The following is a 15,149-nucleotide window of genomic DNA, read 5'->3' as shown; positions in this document are numbered from 1 at the left end:
TTTATTAACATATGGACAGGTTCATTTGTAATATGAGAATTTGCTCTTGTGTAATTGATACTATATATGTGTGATCTAGATGGGTCAAGTTTTCACGATTCCCCAGGAGTAGTAAACAAAAAATAAAATAGAAATAATCTTGACTTCACAGGTTCAGTTGTTCAGGTAGATTTCCTATCTGATTGTACTTGAATTACTATTCAACAAATATGCCATGTTTAAATGTATGCTATGCTATTTTAATCCATAGACTTTGCTAGCACTGAGCTGCAATCATGAAGGAAAACAACATAAGTGGAGCTAAGAATAAGTTCAACAAGTTCAACAATTTGTGCATTACCTGCTGTTCACAACTTATGTGGTTATCCATGTTAATACGGGCTTGCATTACAAAATATTTACCCCAGAATATGCTCCTTTCTACATTTTTAATAATAGGAAATACATCTCCATGTGGGAGCACAACCAGAACCGAGTAATTGTTAATTGTAAGCCTTTCAGTGGGGCTTTTTGCAAGGGAACATACAAGTTATTGTATAGTAATGTTAACATGTGTCCCACCACTTCTGTTTGCAGGCTCAGTAGTTCTGATTATTGAAGTGTTTTGTATGGCAATGTATAAGAAAAAAGAAAAGCAAATGACTAAAACCTCTAAAATATTATTATTCAAGAACTGTTTCTGTTATAAAAGTCTAATCCTATATAGAGAATACACTGAGTTAATTTGTGACTTAAGACAGAAATACAGTCATGCAAAAAGGAAAAAGTTGGGTGTGGTCTTGAAATGAATACTAATATAAAACTTTATACTCTATACTAAGATGCTAAAACTTAAGTGCTAACACTTACCACCTTTCTTTTTCCTCAAGGTGGCTGGAGAAAGAGCGGAAATCATACTGCACAGATCAACATAGGAAAGATAGAAATCTCCCACACAAGCACGCACTCACACATACTTAGTATGTCATACTCGCATCCTTAGTACTTAACTGACATTACAAGATTACTATAGCCTATACTTACTAATAGCTAACAATATTCTAGATATCATTGGTATAGGTTATGTAGCCATGAAGCTAACGTTGCTGTTCAGTTTTTGCCTGTGATGTTGTGAAATTCTTATTAGTCATATCTTTTTATTCATTTTTATGCAGCATGGCTAAACTTTTGTAAGAGTTCAAAAAGCTAAGCTAGATATATGACTATATGTCACATAAATAGCTTATTCCAGGTGTTACAGTGAAGGCTACTATTCATTCCAAAGCTAAAGATTAGCTAATGACATGAGCCTGTTCCTGAATTGTTAGCCTGATGGTCTGCTTATTTTGACACTGCTTCCTGGAGAAATCATAAAGGAAAAGTGTTCCTCATTGTAACTCGAGTAATTTTGAGTAATAGAAAAATTATCTAAAGTCCATATTATTATAATGGCGGAATAAAACCAACAGCCCTACTGTGGCTAGCATGCCTTCATTGACTTTCCCCTCACTTGCAGCACAATGAAAGAGTGTTTAGCAGGGAGCATCAAGTACAATAAAACGAAATCCATGGCAGTTTTGTTTTTATCAGCTATGTACAGTAATGTCAGCATGCTAAGTAGCTAGAGTGCTACTGGCTATCAGAGTAAATTAATGAAGTTTCATATGCTGTCCTGTACAGATGGGGGAGCTAACTCAGTTTGAGCAAATTATGTTTGAGTTTTGAAGCATGAATTCCACCACTTCTGGAAAAGCTGTGTTCCTGAAGTCTACAGTGATTTCAACTCAAATCCCTCATGTAACACTCCTCAAACCAACTTCACTTGAGCAGATCAAGTAACGGTATAACCCTTAAAGGAAAAGTTCACCCTGAAACACATTATATATATATATATATATGTATACCCACTGACACTGGTGCCACTGTCAGTAAGTATTTTAAATGGCATTGTGGGTAATGTAAAAACCATATTGAAAATAGACCAACATGATGATGAAAGAAGTTTCCAGCAAAATCTTCTCAGAATTCATTACAATGTCAATATTAGGCATTACTGATATGCAAGCACTGATATGCAGGATTCATGGGGAAGTTTTCCTTAAGCACTTAACTACCAGGAAATGCAGATTGGAAAGTTGTAGTATTGCATAAGGACCAAAGACAAAAACAGAGTTTTTGACAACACAAAGCAAAGCATACTCTAAATTTCAATAAAAGGCCAAATAAAACAAGAACACAATATAAAGTGCATAGGCAGACTTTGCATGCAAGAGCTCACCATTAAAGGAACATTTCTGCCAAAAATAAAGTGTACACATAATTCATAATTTAATTTACCCCAAATATATTCAAGACATGTTTGGGGTCTGAAGTTTGCTTCGTTAAAAATATCTTGGCTTATCAACAACTATGCAGCGACACACTTGGTGATCATGCAGTGCCATTTAATCCAAATAATCAAGATGGTATGTGGTGAAATGTGCAGGCAAAACACTCTTGCTTACCTTTATCCACTGCTCATATTAACCCGGATTGGAGCGCGCACAAATGAACACACAAAAATAGGAAGGATAACAGATATCAGAGAGATCTGTGTGAACACAGCAATTCATGAGAGTATGTGTATGTGTTACTGAATATGAATACATTATACAGATTGAACAGATAATTCATCCTAAACCAATACAAATACAGTTATGGACATTGTACAAGATTCTAGATAATTGTGTGCTTCCAAGTTTCTGGCAACAGTTTGGCGAAGGCCCACATATGGGTGTGATGGTCAGCTGTCCACAAACATTTAGCAGTATAGCGTAGTTGACAGTTATGTTCTGCAAATTGCTAATTGGTGTTATAGGTTATGACTTTTGTCCAGCAGCCCTGTTTTTACAGTGTTCTGCAGTGCTTCTATGTCATAATGGTAGGGTTAACATAAAAAACAAACAAAGACTTCTAGTACAGATCACTTCCACTCCCAAATACATAAAGACATGAACATTTACAGCACTGATACAGATATAAATACAGATAATGTACCATATGTGCAGATGCGTGTCTGTATACAGTATGTGTATCATATATATGTCTATGTAGGTGAGTGCATCTTTGGGTGTGTTATCACTCTGTATTTGTGTCTACAGTATGTGTATGTGTGTATGTATATACGAATTTGTCTAGGAGGAGGAGTGAATAATTATGTAAGGTATTGTCTGTGTATGCGAGTGTGTGAATGTGCATCTGTGTGTATGTGTACTTGTACAGTACGTACTCTGTGTTTGTGTTTGAGTGTGTGTGTCTTACCCATGTCCTCCAGTTCTGATGTCATAGATTTGGAGCGCATGGACAGTGCTGTGGTTGGTGCTCGCTTCGGAGGAGGCGGGGCTAAAGAGTATAACAACACACACTGTTTTATTTATACGAGGGTGAGTAAAATGAAAACCTTTTTTTTTTTTTTTTTTATTTTGCCTTGGTTATTGCAAATAGGTGTCAAAAAAGCACAAAAATGTATAATTTTTTTACATAAATAAATAAGTAAATTACAGCTGCATACAGTCTGGTTTGGTTTGGTTTTCATTTGACTTACTCATGTTCAATAATCCACAAATTAATTAAAATTAGATTTGTGTAAAATACATGATGTATGCATATGCGTATGTATGTGTTTGTGTATAGTACAATAAAATGAGTCAGATAACTGACACAATCTGCTCTCATGCCCTGAATTCGTTGTTTCTATAGAAACCATAACGTATTAGAACGAGCACATTAATATAGATTATTAATATGCAGCTGGCACTATTGTCAGAGCAACTGTCATAGAAAAATAGTAATTAACAGCTTCTGACCAATCAGAAATGAGGATTCAGGGCCATGGTATGTTTCAAATAGATAACAACAGTATTCGTTTTCAGACATTACTACTCTACATAGTGTGTAGTGTACTATAAGTATATAGTTCATAATGTGCCATTTGAAACACAGGCTGTATCTCTCTCTCTCTCACTCTCTCTCTCTCTCTCTGTCTGAAGTGGCAGATGGCTGCACTGTGGTTTAGGTCTGAGAGCATCAGGTGCCAAACGGGCATTCAGCAGGACACTGGCATCTTGTCCTTAACCCCTCTGTTCTATCCGTGTCAAAATGACCCAATTTAATTTTTTCATTAAAAAGTTTAATTTTCTCGTTCAGCTTATTACTTTCTTTGTATACGCAGTGGTCCAAAAGTCTGAGTCCACTAGGAAAAGTGCTTCTATTTTGCATTCTTTTCTAATTTAATACAACAATTTTCATTACAAATTATATTACTGACAAAAATTCAGTGAAAAGTAGAACCTTAAAAATATTTACATGAGTTTCTTAGCATTTGGTTTGTCCCCTTTTTGCTTTAATGACAGTGTGCTGGCATGGACTCCACAAGTTTGTGTAAAACCTTATGATCCATTTTAGATGAAATCCATCAGAGTGTCTTCTGAACACATCTGACCTGAACACACGTCTGATCTTTTATACAAAGCAGTGAAGATGGTCAATATCACAAATTTGCTCACATTTAAATAGGGACCTGGAAATAGTGAAGAATCTTGAATATTAAATAATTTAAGATATTGAACATTTACTTTCTTTGTTTTTTAAATATTTAAAAATTCTAAAACCTTATATTTATTTCCAATTTTAAATAAAAATTTAGGGTGTAACCTAATACAAATACATTATTTGAACAGGTTTTAATTAAATGTGCAGTTTTAAAGAGCAGTTCTTGCTGAAGTTCATGGAGAGGGTCCCCAGTTTGCATCCCTAACTACAACTCAAAAACGCTTGAAACTAGCCTTAAATGTTCCATTGTAGGAAAAGGTAGATACAATTTTTCATCTGTTTTTCATTTCATGGGAAACAAAAGACTTCTGTGTGTATACATATGTGTTGTTTGTGTGTGGATGTGTTTCTGTCCTATACGAGCTGTACCTTTCTTCCTTGCATTGTCATCATTGTCCAGGTTCCTGGTGACCGTCACCACTTTAATGACGAGTCTGTTTCCACCCTGTCGTATCATGTTGACCACCTGCCTGTGACCCACCTTCACCACGTTCTCCTGGTTCACCTGAATACACACACACACACACACACACAGAGTTATAGCTAGCACAGTTTCTATACAGGCAAGTCCAGAATTATTGAATTGAATTATTATAAAATATATAAACTCTAATCTGTATAAACTCTAATATACAACAAGTTATATTTTGATAATGGAATGGATTATTATTATTATTAAGCAAAACACTGGTTTCAAAATTATCAGCACCTTGACAGTTAATATTACTTTGAGTTTTCCATCTTGGATTTATTCTCTGCTTGGTAAGGAAGACTTCTGATTGATTCAGCTATCTTAGGTATTGTCCTAGTGTGACTATTAGTAAGTTGCCTATTTGCTGTCTCAGATTTGTAAAGAGTGGCTTTCAGCTGCCTTAATGTGTGATACCTGGCTAGGACTTGAGCCATTTGAACTGAGGAGTTGGAGCAACAAGAGAACAAGAGAGGAGCAAATCTCTCTTATGACCAAAAGATTCACTGACCCTCTAAATAACAGGGGAAAGAATATCGGTCATGACCAAAAGGATTCACGGAAAGTTTATACAATTGCATGTACGATTCAAGGATGTTAAAAAAAAAATTAATGATATAAACCAATATAAAGTCACTCTTAATGGACTGCTGTTCGCAATTGTGAAGCCTGTTAACCGTGACTGAATGAAAGGAATGAGTCACGGTTAATCATAACTTAATTTTCAATTTTAATACACAGCATTATCCAATCACTGCCTATTCATTCATGCAACACTCCATCATCTGTAGCAAGAGGGTCAACCCTGCCCTACCTCTTTGCTTAAGAATTCCTTATTAAATGTTTCACTTTGCAGTATTGTAAATAGGTTTTAAGGAGGAAATCTTGTCTTATCTTACCTTATCTAGTACCACTAAAAATAAGGAGAACTCATCGTCGTAAGAAAAGACTCTTTGGCCTCTGGTACTTAGTGAAATTCTGGATGCTATTATTCTTCACAAGAGCTGCTGGACTGTGGCTCTAGATCACGCATCAAATTCCTGACAAATTTTGTTGTTTTTGTTATTGCCCTGATTTTACTTGATTTTATATACATTATCTGACTTATGCAGGTTATTGGTGAACAGAGTCCTGTTGAAAACTTTTTTGTTTGATGGAATTTTGCATGTTTGCAACTGGTATTTATACCTCATCGAAACAGGACATGGTAAAAAAAGACAACTTGTTTGCATTTATTTATGGCATTATTTGCATTCATTAAGCGTCTCTCTAAGTGTTTTATCACAGGCAATAGAGGATATGAGTCATGATACTGCAGCACACACACACACACACACACATACTTTGTATCTCATCTTCTATCATCCTGGCTATTACTGTAAACATTTTCCCAGAAGACTACTGTCTGACATATGAAGCAAAAAGGAATGTCAGCTTGTCATCGATACCAACATACTCACCACGCCACTGTCAGTACAATTATTTAGTGCGAGTTAATTCAGCGGTAGAAGTGGTTCAATCAATGTAAACTTATTTAGCTAGCTGTGGTGGCTTTCTGGTGGTTTGCCTTTTTTTTTGAGCAAATGAGCAAATGTACTGGATTACTGTATGTGTTATTTTATACTACGTAAGATATTACAGTACTTTACTCTAAATATGTTTACAGATGTTTACTGTAAATTTATACAGTGCTTTATCGGCATCCCTGTTGCCAGTAAATTACTGTAAAATTTACAGTCAACTTTTTGCAGTGTAGGTTTTTGGATTTGAAGCACCGCATAGACCTTCCTTGTAACTCACTCATATTTGGCACGTACTGGGAAAGAATTTTAATTCATCATAACCAAATCCATGGAGACACCATGTGTGCATGCATGTAGAGCGTACCAGCTGTCTTACTGTCAAAAAAATGTGCAATGGTACCTGATATGGTAGTTTGAAAATCCCAGGAGGTTTGATTAAATCAACATCTAAAAATTAATTGCTGTTCCCCAAAACAAAACATCTCAAGGGTAGATTTCTCTCAAAACTGGCAAATATGTAAAAATGGCAAATAAACCTATGCATTCTAATCTTTATGGATAAAACAACCCGATAACATAAAATGAATTATAAAGTATAATCGAAAAATATAATCTAAGGGCAATCAGGAAAAAAGTTTGAGATGGTACTAATCAGGCTACTTCCCCATTGCATTTCAGCTCTTTGGTCTTGACTACCACTCACTCAGGGTGCATACCAAAACTTTTATTGACGTCTGCTTGATTCCTTGATCAGGTGCTGGTTTTATGTTCAATAATCACATTTCCAATACCAAAAGCATTCAAAGACAGACTGCTAAAATGTTTTGAGTTACACACAGCTTATCAACAGAACACACAGCTATGCATTTTGGATTCATATTTCAAACTATAATCAGGTGTCAGGTTGCTTTCTCTGTAAAGTAGCTGCCTGAAAAATTCCATTAACTGTTCTAATGTTAATGTTAATAATGTGTCTACAAGATGAATAATTAATAAATGAGACATAATTGAATACAATAGTAATGCAATATATTGTACCTCACAATCTTTAATCAGGTACCAGCTGGCTTTGCAAATGAGTCAACATTAATAATGTTCATAATGGGTTTACAATATGATTAATAAATGAGAAATAATTAAATACAGTCCTAAAGCTTATAACAGTTTCATACACATACACATGCATATTTCATACACTGTTTATACAGTGTTTTGTTGAGAATGAGCCCATCCTGCAATCAGAAAAGACAGTTTGAGGAGGACTGGTCAGACAGGACAGTGAGAAGACCACCAGTCCTTGCACCTATCTTTCACCTAACAGCAAATCTTGTGCATTTCTTTAGTAACACCTAGCTGCTAATTACTCTTTTAAAGATTGTGGAAGTAGGAAGGGTGTACTTATTTTATCCCATCTGGTTTCTGAATGTTGGTTTGCTTTTTGAGAAAATGACTATATATTGAAATATGTTTTTTTGTTTTTGTTTTTGTTTTTTTTTTTGTTGCTGTCACCTGAGGTTATTTGTTTGTTTATAAAATGAAGATATTTAGGTGCCGATAAACAAAAAAGGGTGTACTTTCTTTTTCCCCTAACTGTATAAACAGATTTACGGGAAAACACACACATTCTAAAAATAACTCCAATGCTTGTGTGTGTGATTATGTGAATGTGTGTGTGCGTGTGAGGTGTTGTAATAATTGACTGTGCACCACTAATGGTTTGTATCATAACATAGCCAGGGCTTGCTCTGATTGGCTGAATTGCTGTCACTCAAGCTGTAAAGCTCCCTCTGGTCGCTTTAGTGCAGGATGCTTGGCAACAGTCACCATGGCAACGAGCATCACACACAGAAGGGCCAGCACCATGTCTGAATTCATTCCTTATTCACCATATAAAGCATTATTTAGGGTGCAGCCATTTTGTAGCATCATCTGAATTCTCAGTGGACAAATTATATTCTCTGGAGAGTTCACTATATTATTACCCATAGTGCACCGTGAGTCCAGTGTGCATATCTGATGCATCTTCCACATGTATTACCACAATGCATAGTGATTTCTGTCAGCTTGAAATGTACTTGTGAATATGAATACCATAGCAGATAAACCTTATTTATATGTAGATATACATGATTATGTAAATATACATGATATGCATGATGTTTGTAAATTGTGTATTTAATACAGGAAACTGCTTTTGATACTTGTTTCGTGGTTTCAAGGTGCTACGTAATTTGTAATGTTTGAATTGTTTATGTATTTGTTTGGTTGTGATGATGTTTTCAGAGCATGCGCTAGTAAGTGGTGTCTCAATTCAGTCTGGTGTCTCCCTCACTGCTGCCCTATATGGTGCTATATAACAGTCTGTACAGTGACAGTCTATACAGTGAAGGAGTGATTACAGACACAGCATATGATTTTCATGCACTTGTATTTCATATTTTAATCTTGGAAACTTATTGTTTCATGAAACTGTCTGTATACAAAAGGTGCAACTGGGCCAAACAATGGGCCTCTGCTTAAGTCTAGGCTGAAAACATATTTGTTTCTGAGGTAAAGGAGCAGATCTGGAGGGTTCATAGGCATAGAGTGTTGTTGTGAACTGGGATATTTAGATGCAGTAGCCCCTCCACTCTCACACGTTCACTCAGGTTTCTTGACGGTGGAGTGGCTGGCTGCTTTATCTTCCCAGGTGCCCTCATGTCTACCTTCTGGCTCTTGCTTTTAGTTATGCACTGATAACTAGTCTTGCTGGTGTCCCTGCATGCATTCTGCACACAAAGTGCATTGTCCTTAACTATTACAGGACAATAAGCATACCTAAAGATCTCTCCCTTTCTCTCCCTCTCTCTTGAGCTACACAAGCTACTTCTGAAATACCAGTGATCCTGACCCCTTCTTCTCTCTGGACCTGCCTGATCCATCCTGATGTCCTATTTGTGGATGGAGTACTCATCAACTGGAAATCACTCGCTGCTGCTGAGGATGGACCCATATGGACCGCCTGAAGATTATTGAGGTTACTGAGGATGGTACCACTTAAAAACCATGAAGATGGCTTTGGACCACATTTCATATGAACAGTTTTGCTATGATGGCTTAGGACAGCAATTGCCACGCACAGTTTTACACTCAAGTCTCCATCACTGAACAGTGGATAAGTTCAACAAAACAGACTTCATGTGAAAACTAATGAATTAAATGCAGTTGGATCGCAAAAACGAAATTTTGTCAAAGAACAATTAAATAGTAAAGAATTAAACAATTAACAATTAAATAGTAGCTTCTGTCCCTTAGACCCATTTATGAAGGCGTGGCCTCCGTACGCATAGTCCCATGAAGCAGTCATGACAATGGCGTAAACAATGGCTCTAAATTGTTTCATATTGTATTGCTTTAAATTGTTGATCATGCATTGAGATGATCATCTAGAAAGAGCGACACACCCCTGTATTCAGCCTGTGTATATATGCACTATGTGATCATTAAAAAAATAAGACGTATCAATGTGTTATTTCTATTTTTAGGTGTGTAGTATGAGTCGACAGTTTCAGAGTGCAGAGGCATGTTTCATGTCTATGTGCTTTGTCTTTATAGTTGTCTTCTGTTCTGTCTTTCCCTCTCTCAGTGACGTCTGCAGCGGCATGAATCATCACTGCTGGCTTTAACAGCGCATCACGGTTCACACAGACACACGAGCATACGTACACAAACAGCTGCAGCAGAGCTAATGCCTGTTCTTAAACTCAGAGAATAATACGCACACATCAGTATAGACAGGTCCATCACACACACACACACACACACACAAACACACACACTCTCTCTCGCTCGCTCGCACAAATAAACTCCCTAATTCTCAGATAAAGATTCTACAGATTTTCAAGGTGCTGTAGGATAATCGTGTGTCTGTGTGTGTCTGTGTGTGTGTTCAGTGACTGCAGCTTTTGGGTCTGAATGTGTTTAATTACACTGATCACAATGGAGAGAGAAAGAAGATTCCTGAGCATGCTACCACAAACACACACACACACACACACACACACAGAGTACAGATTAGTGCATTTAGTATGGTCTGACCGTAATAAAAATGCTGTCACTATTAGCAATTTTACGGAGCTAAAAATTCAGATAAATTATGATATTTCAACTGAACATAGCTTTACAGACAGGATAACAATTTTCTCAAACTCAGACAGATATTTTCACCCTCAGGTGCTGGTTTATTAGGTCCATTTTCCCAGTGTTGCATGTACGCTCAAAAGTAGCTTGAAGTCACAAAATGATGTCATAGACTAATTTGTATATTGACTGAACTGAGTTTTATCAGAATAGAAAGTAATATAATCATTTCTTATAGAAAGAAGGCATATTTGGTTATAGTGAAACTATTTTCATATTTACACAGTAGAGTAGAGGTGCTCAAACCTTTTGGGCAAGCGATCCGAAATCTGTCATGAATTTTCTGCGACCCCAAGATTTAACCACCCTACATTTTTATAAAATTCTAGGATTTATACTATAGGACTACTGTAACATTTGAACATTTTATCATGTCGGTAACCTAGTCTACACATCCCTGCTAAAATGGCATGTTTGTGTGAAACCATAAATCATGGCAGATCTTTTTCCATCTTTAATGTCATATATCAGTGAAAAAAAAATTCAAGCTATTTTTGGGGAAAAAAAAGAAAAAGAAAAAACTTATTATATCTGGTTGCATAAGTGTGCACACCCTTTTATAATGCAGCATGTGACTGTGCTCAGAATTAACCAATCACATTAAAACCCATGTTCAAATGTAATTATCATACACCCATCATCAATCAGGTGATTCTGATTAACCCTGAATAAAGACCAACTGTTTCTGTACGATTTTCTTCACATCTTCTTGGTTTCATCTGACTGCTGAAGCCATGGTCCACAAAGAGCATACAAAGCATGTACAAGATCCCACTGTTGAAAGATATTGATCAGGAGAGGGGTACAAAAGAATTTCGAAAACATTAGATGTACATGTGAAGGCCATCATCAACGAGTGGTGAAAATGGAGCAACACAGTGACATTACCTAGAACAGGATGTTCCTCCAAAATAGATGAAAGGAAAAAATGAAAACTTATTAGCGAGGCTGCCAAGAGACTTACAGCAACATTAAAGGAGCTGAAGAAATATTTGGCAAATACTGGCCACTCTCTGCATGTGACAACAATCTCTCACATTCTTCACATGTCTGGGCTATGGAGTAATGTGGCTAGACAGAAGTCCCTTTTTCATGAAATAACCCATCCAAGCCCACCTAAATGTTGCTACACCATGTGGCAAAATGTTTTATGGTCTGATGAGACCAAGGTAGAATTTTTGGTCATAATTGTAAAAGATATGTTTGGCACAAATACAAGACAGCTTATCACATAAAGAGCACTAGACCCACTGTGAAGCAGCATCATGCTATGGCGCTTCTTCTCTTCAGCTGGGACTGGGGCTTTAGTCAAGAGAATCATGGATAGCTCCAAATTCCACTCTATTTTGGCACACAGCAGCCCTCTGTTAGACAGCTGAAGATGAAGAAAAACTTTCCAGCATGATAACAACCCAAAGCACACATCCAAGTGAACAAAGGAATGGCTTCAGAAGAAGAAGATCAACGTTTTGGAATGGGCCAGTCAGAGCTCAGATCTAAATCAAACTCCTGTAGAATGACTTGAAGAGGGCTGTACACAGAAGATCCCCTTGCAATTTGATAGATCTGGAGCATTTTTGAAAGGAAGAGTGGAAGAAAATTGCCAAATCAAGATGTGACTGGTAGACTCTTACATAAAATATACTGACTGCTGTATTACAAACAAAAGGTGCTTAAACAAAGTATTAGTTAAGGGGTGTGTACACACCTATGCAAGTAGGTTATTGTATCTTATTGCAAGTAGGTTATTGTAACATTGTTCACACACTCACTGAGTTTCCTATTGTGGTGCCAGATAACTTTTTTCCTTCAATAAATGAAATAATCAATTAAAAACTAAAAATTTTTTTTGAAGTATTGAGCTGAAAGTGTATGCTGTATTGGACAACCTAGTGGGTGAAAGTTAGCCTAGCAGGTGAAAGCTAACCTAACGGGTGAAAGCTAACCCAGCAGGTGAAAGCTAACCTAGTGGGTGAAAACTCACCTAGCAGATGAAAGCTAATGTAGTGGGAGAAAGCTAACCTAGGAGGTAAAAGCTAACCTAACAGGTGAAAGTGAACCTAGTGGGTGAAAGCTAACCTAGCAGGTGAAAGCTAACCTAACAGGTGAAAGCTAACCCAGCAGGTGAAAGCTAACCCAGCAGGTGAAAGCTAACCTAGCAGGTGAAAGCTAACTTCAATAAATGAAAAAAATCAATTAAAAACTAAGAAAAAATTTTAGTATTGAGCTGAAAGTGTATGCTGTATTGGACAACCTAGTGGGTGAAAGCTAACCTAACAGGTGAAAGCTAACCTAGCAGGTGAAGCTAAACTAGCGGGTAAAAGCTAACCTAGTGGGTGAAAACTCACCTAGCAGGTGAAAGCTAGCATAGTGGGTGATAGCTAACCTAGCAGGTTAAAAACTAACCTAACAGGTGAAAGCTAACATAGTGGGTGAAATCTAACCTAGCAGGTTAAAAACTCACCTAGCAGGTGAAAGCTAACGTAGTGGTTGAAAGCTAACCTACTGGGTGAAATCTAAACTAGCAGGTGAAAGCTAAACTAGCGGTGAAAGCTAACTGTGTGAAATCTAACCTAGCAGGTGAAAGCTAACCTTCTCTTCAAATCTCACTGTAGGACTAGTACGTGCTCTGGGTGGCTAGGGCCCAGGGCACTACTCCTTTGCCCACAACGGTGAATTAGCAGATGCAATTATCTATTATTATCTAGTTTTATTATTATTAATTATCTGTTAACATTCAAAACAGTTAAAAGCAGTCAAAATAAACATAGTGACATCTAAGACTAAAACACTGGAAAATAATCTTTTAGAACGCTGGTTTTAAATGTTAATAGATAATAGCGTCTGCTAAATGAATAAATGTTACTGTATTAATTTCACCCTTGTGGGCAAAGGAGCAGTGCACTGGGCCCCAGCCACCCAGAGCACGTACTAGTACTGCAGTGAGATTTGAAGAGAAATGGATGGAGAATGACGCAAAATGGGTTGAAATGAAATTATCTGTGCTTATTTTTAGTGTGTCTTTCCACGTTCGATAGGGTGGATCAATGTAAATTATGAAAGTAATCCAGTGATGTATGTGTACGTAGCTGCATATGGCAAATTATATAAAAAATGTGAAATTATGCATATTCTTTCTTATAGATCATGCTTGATTTAGTTTACCCCTATGTGTTAATTAATACATTAAATAACAAACATGTACTAACATGTACTTAAGGTAGTTGTTATTCACACATGAATTCATAAGACTCATGTCATAGTTAAGGTTAGCTCTTCATTAGTTTGTGATTAGTACATGCCTTAACTCATCATTAGTTCATATTTAAGTATATTTAAGTAAGTATTAATTCAGGTATTAGTGCATGATTATTCATGTACTGTTATTGTAAAGTGCGAGCAATATTTTTAAATATTATTTTAAATAATGCTTTCTATTCCCTTGGGAATCATGAGAGAATGTCTATCCTCAAAAATAGGGGGGATGAGCAAAGAATGATAATAATGCTTGCCTATTTTATTTGCAGCAAGGAGAATGTCCCAGAATGCACTGTGACATAAGGGCTACACACACACACACACACGCATGCACACACACATACTTACACACAGGTTTGTACAGTGATACACACTTAAACGCTGCGCTTTGCTGCCCTTCAGCTGTGCCAAGCAAAACTGGGTTAGCAGGCGGAGCACTTCACAGGATGAGGAATGTGTGTGTGTGTGTAAAAGCAATCCAAGCAGAGGAATCACAGGCCTGTGTAACCAAGGCAACAGCCCAGGAGGCTGATGTCACAGAAGCACCACATGCCAGGGTGAAAAATAAAATCTAAAGCATGGTGTGTGTGTGTGTGTGTGTGTGTGTGTGTGTGTGTGTTTGTGTGTGTATACTGGTACATATGTGTACTCATACTATGCCCTGTCCATCAACAGTATGCAGGACACAGTATGTGAACAGCGTGAATATTACTACTCAAGCCAACATTTCTAAATAGGCAGCCAGAGCTATCTTCATGGTTATACTGCATCCCACAATTCAATGCAGTAGGCAAAATCATCAGAAACTAAACATGGTTACATACTGCAGTATGTTTTCTTCTATGTTTTGCAGGTACTAAAATGTTCCTTAGTTTAGTGGTCATCTGAAGAACTCTGTAGAGCTTTGCTTGGACCCCTTGCAGTTCACCTATTAGGCCAGTTGACCTGTTAATGATTCAGCCAACATGGATATATATTTTCTCCTCCAATACCTTGACTGCCTACACTAGGACCGTTTTTATGGATTTCAATTCAGTTTAATACAATCATTCTTGATCTGGTAAACTCCAAACTCTCCCAGCTCACCATAGTTGCCTATAAATATTAAAAGATCACCAAATTTCTGACTGGTTTTAAGCAGAAGTTAAGGC

General features: G+C 36.9%; 1 protein-coding gene across 1 annotated transcript in view; it reads right to left on the bottom strand.

Moving 5' to 3' along the window:
- Positions 1–15,149, bottom strand: part of LOC113526575 (SH3 and multiple ankyrin repeat domains protein 2) — an 88,210-nt gene that overhangs the window by 18,234 nt on the left and 54,827 nt on the right. Inside the window, exons 16-19 of the mRNA XM_026913756.3 lie at positions 4,939–5,074; positions 3,280–3,360; positions 2,484–2,492; positions 850–873 (exon numbers count right to left, since the gene is read on the bottom strand). Coding sequence (XP_026769557.2) covers positions 850–873; positions 2,484–2,492; positions 3,280–3,360; positions 4,939–5,074 — 250 coding nt within the window. The remainder of the gene's footprint in view (positions 1–849; positions 874–2,483; positions 2,493–3,279; positions 3,361–4,938; positions 5,075–15,149) is intronic.

Source organism: Pangasianodon hypophthalmus, chromosome 6 (genome assembly GCF_027358585.1).
Source record: "Pangasianodon hypophthalmus isolate fPanHyp1 chromosome 6, fPanHyp1.pri, whole genome shotgun sequence".
In the NCBI taxonomy this organism is placed as follows: Eukaryota; Metazoa; Chordata; class Actinopteri; order Siluriformes; family Pangasiidae; genus Pangasianodon; species Pangasianodon hypophthalmus.
This window is presented reverse-complemented; position numbering and strand designations above follow the sequence as displayed.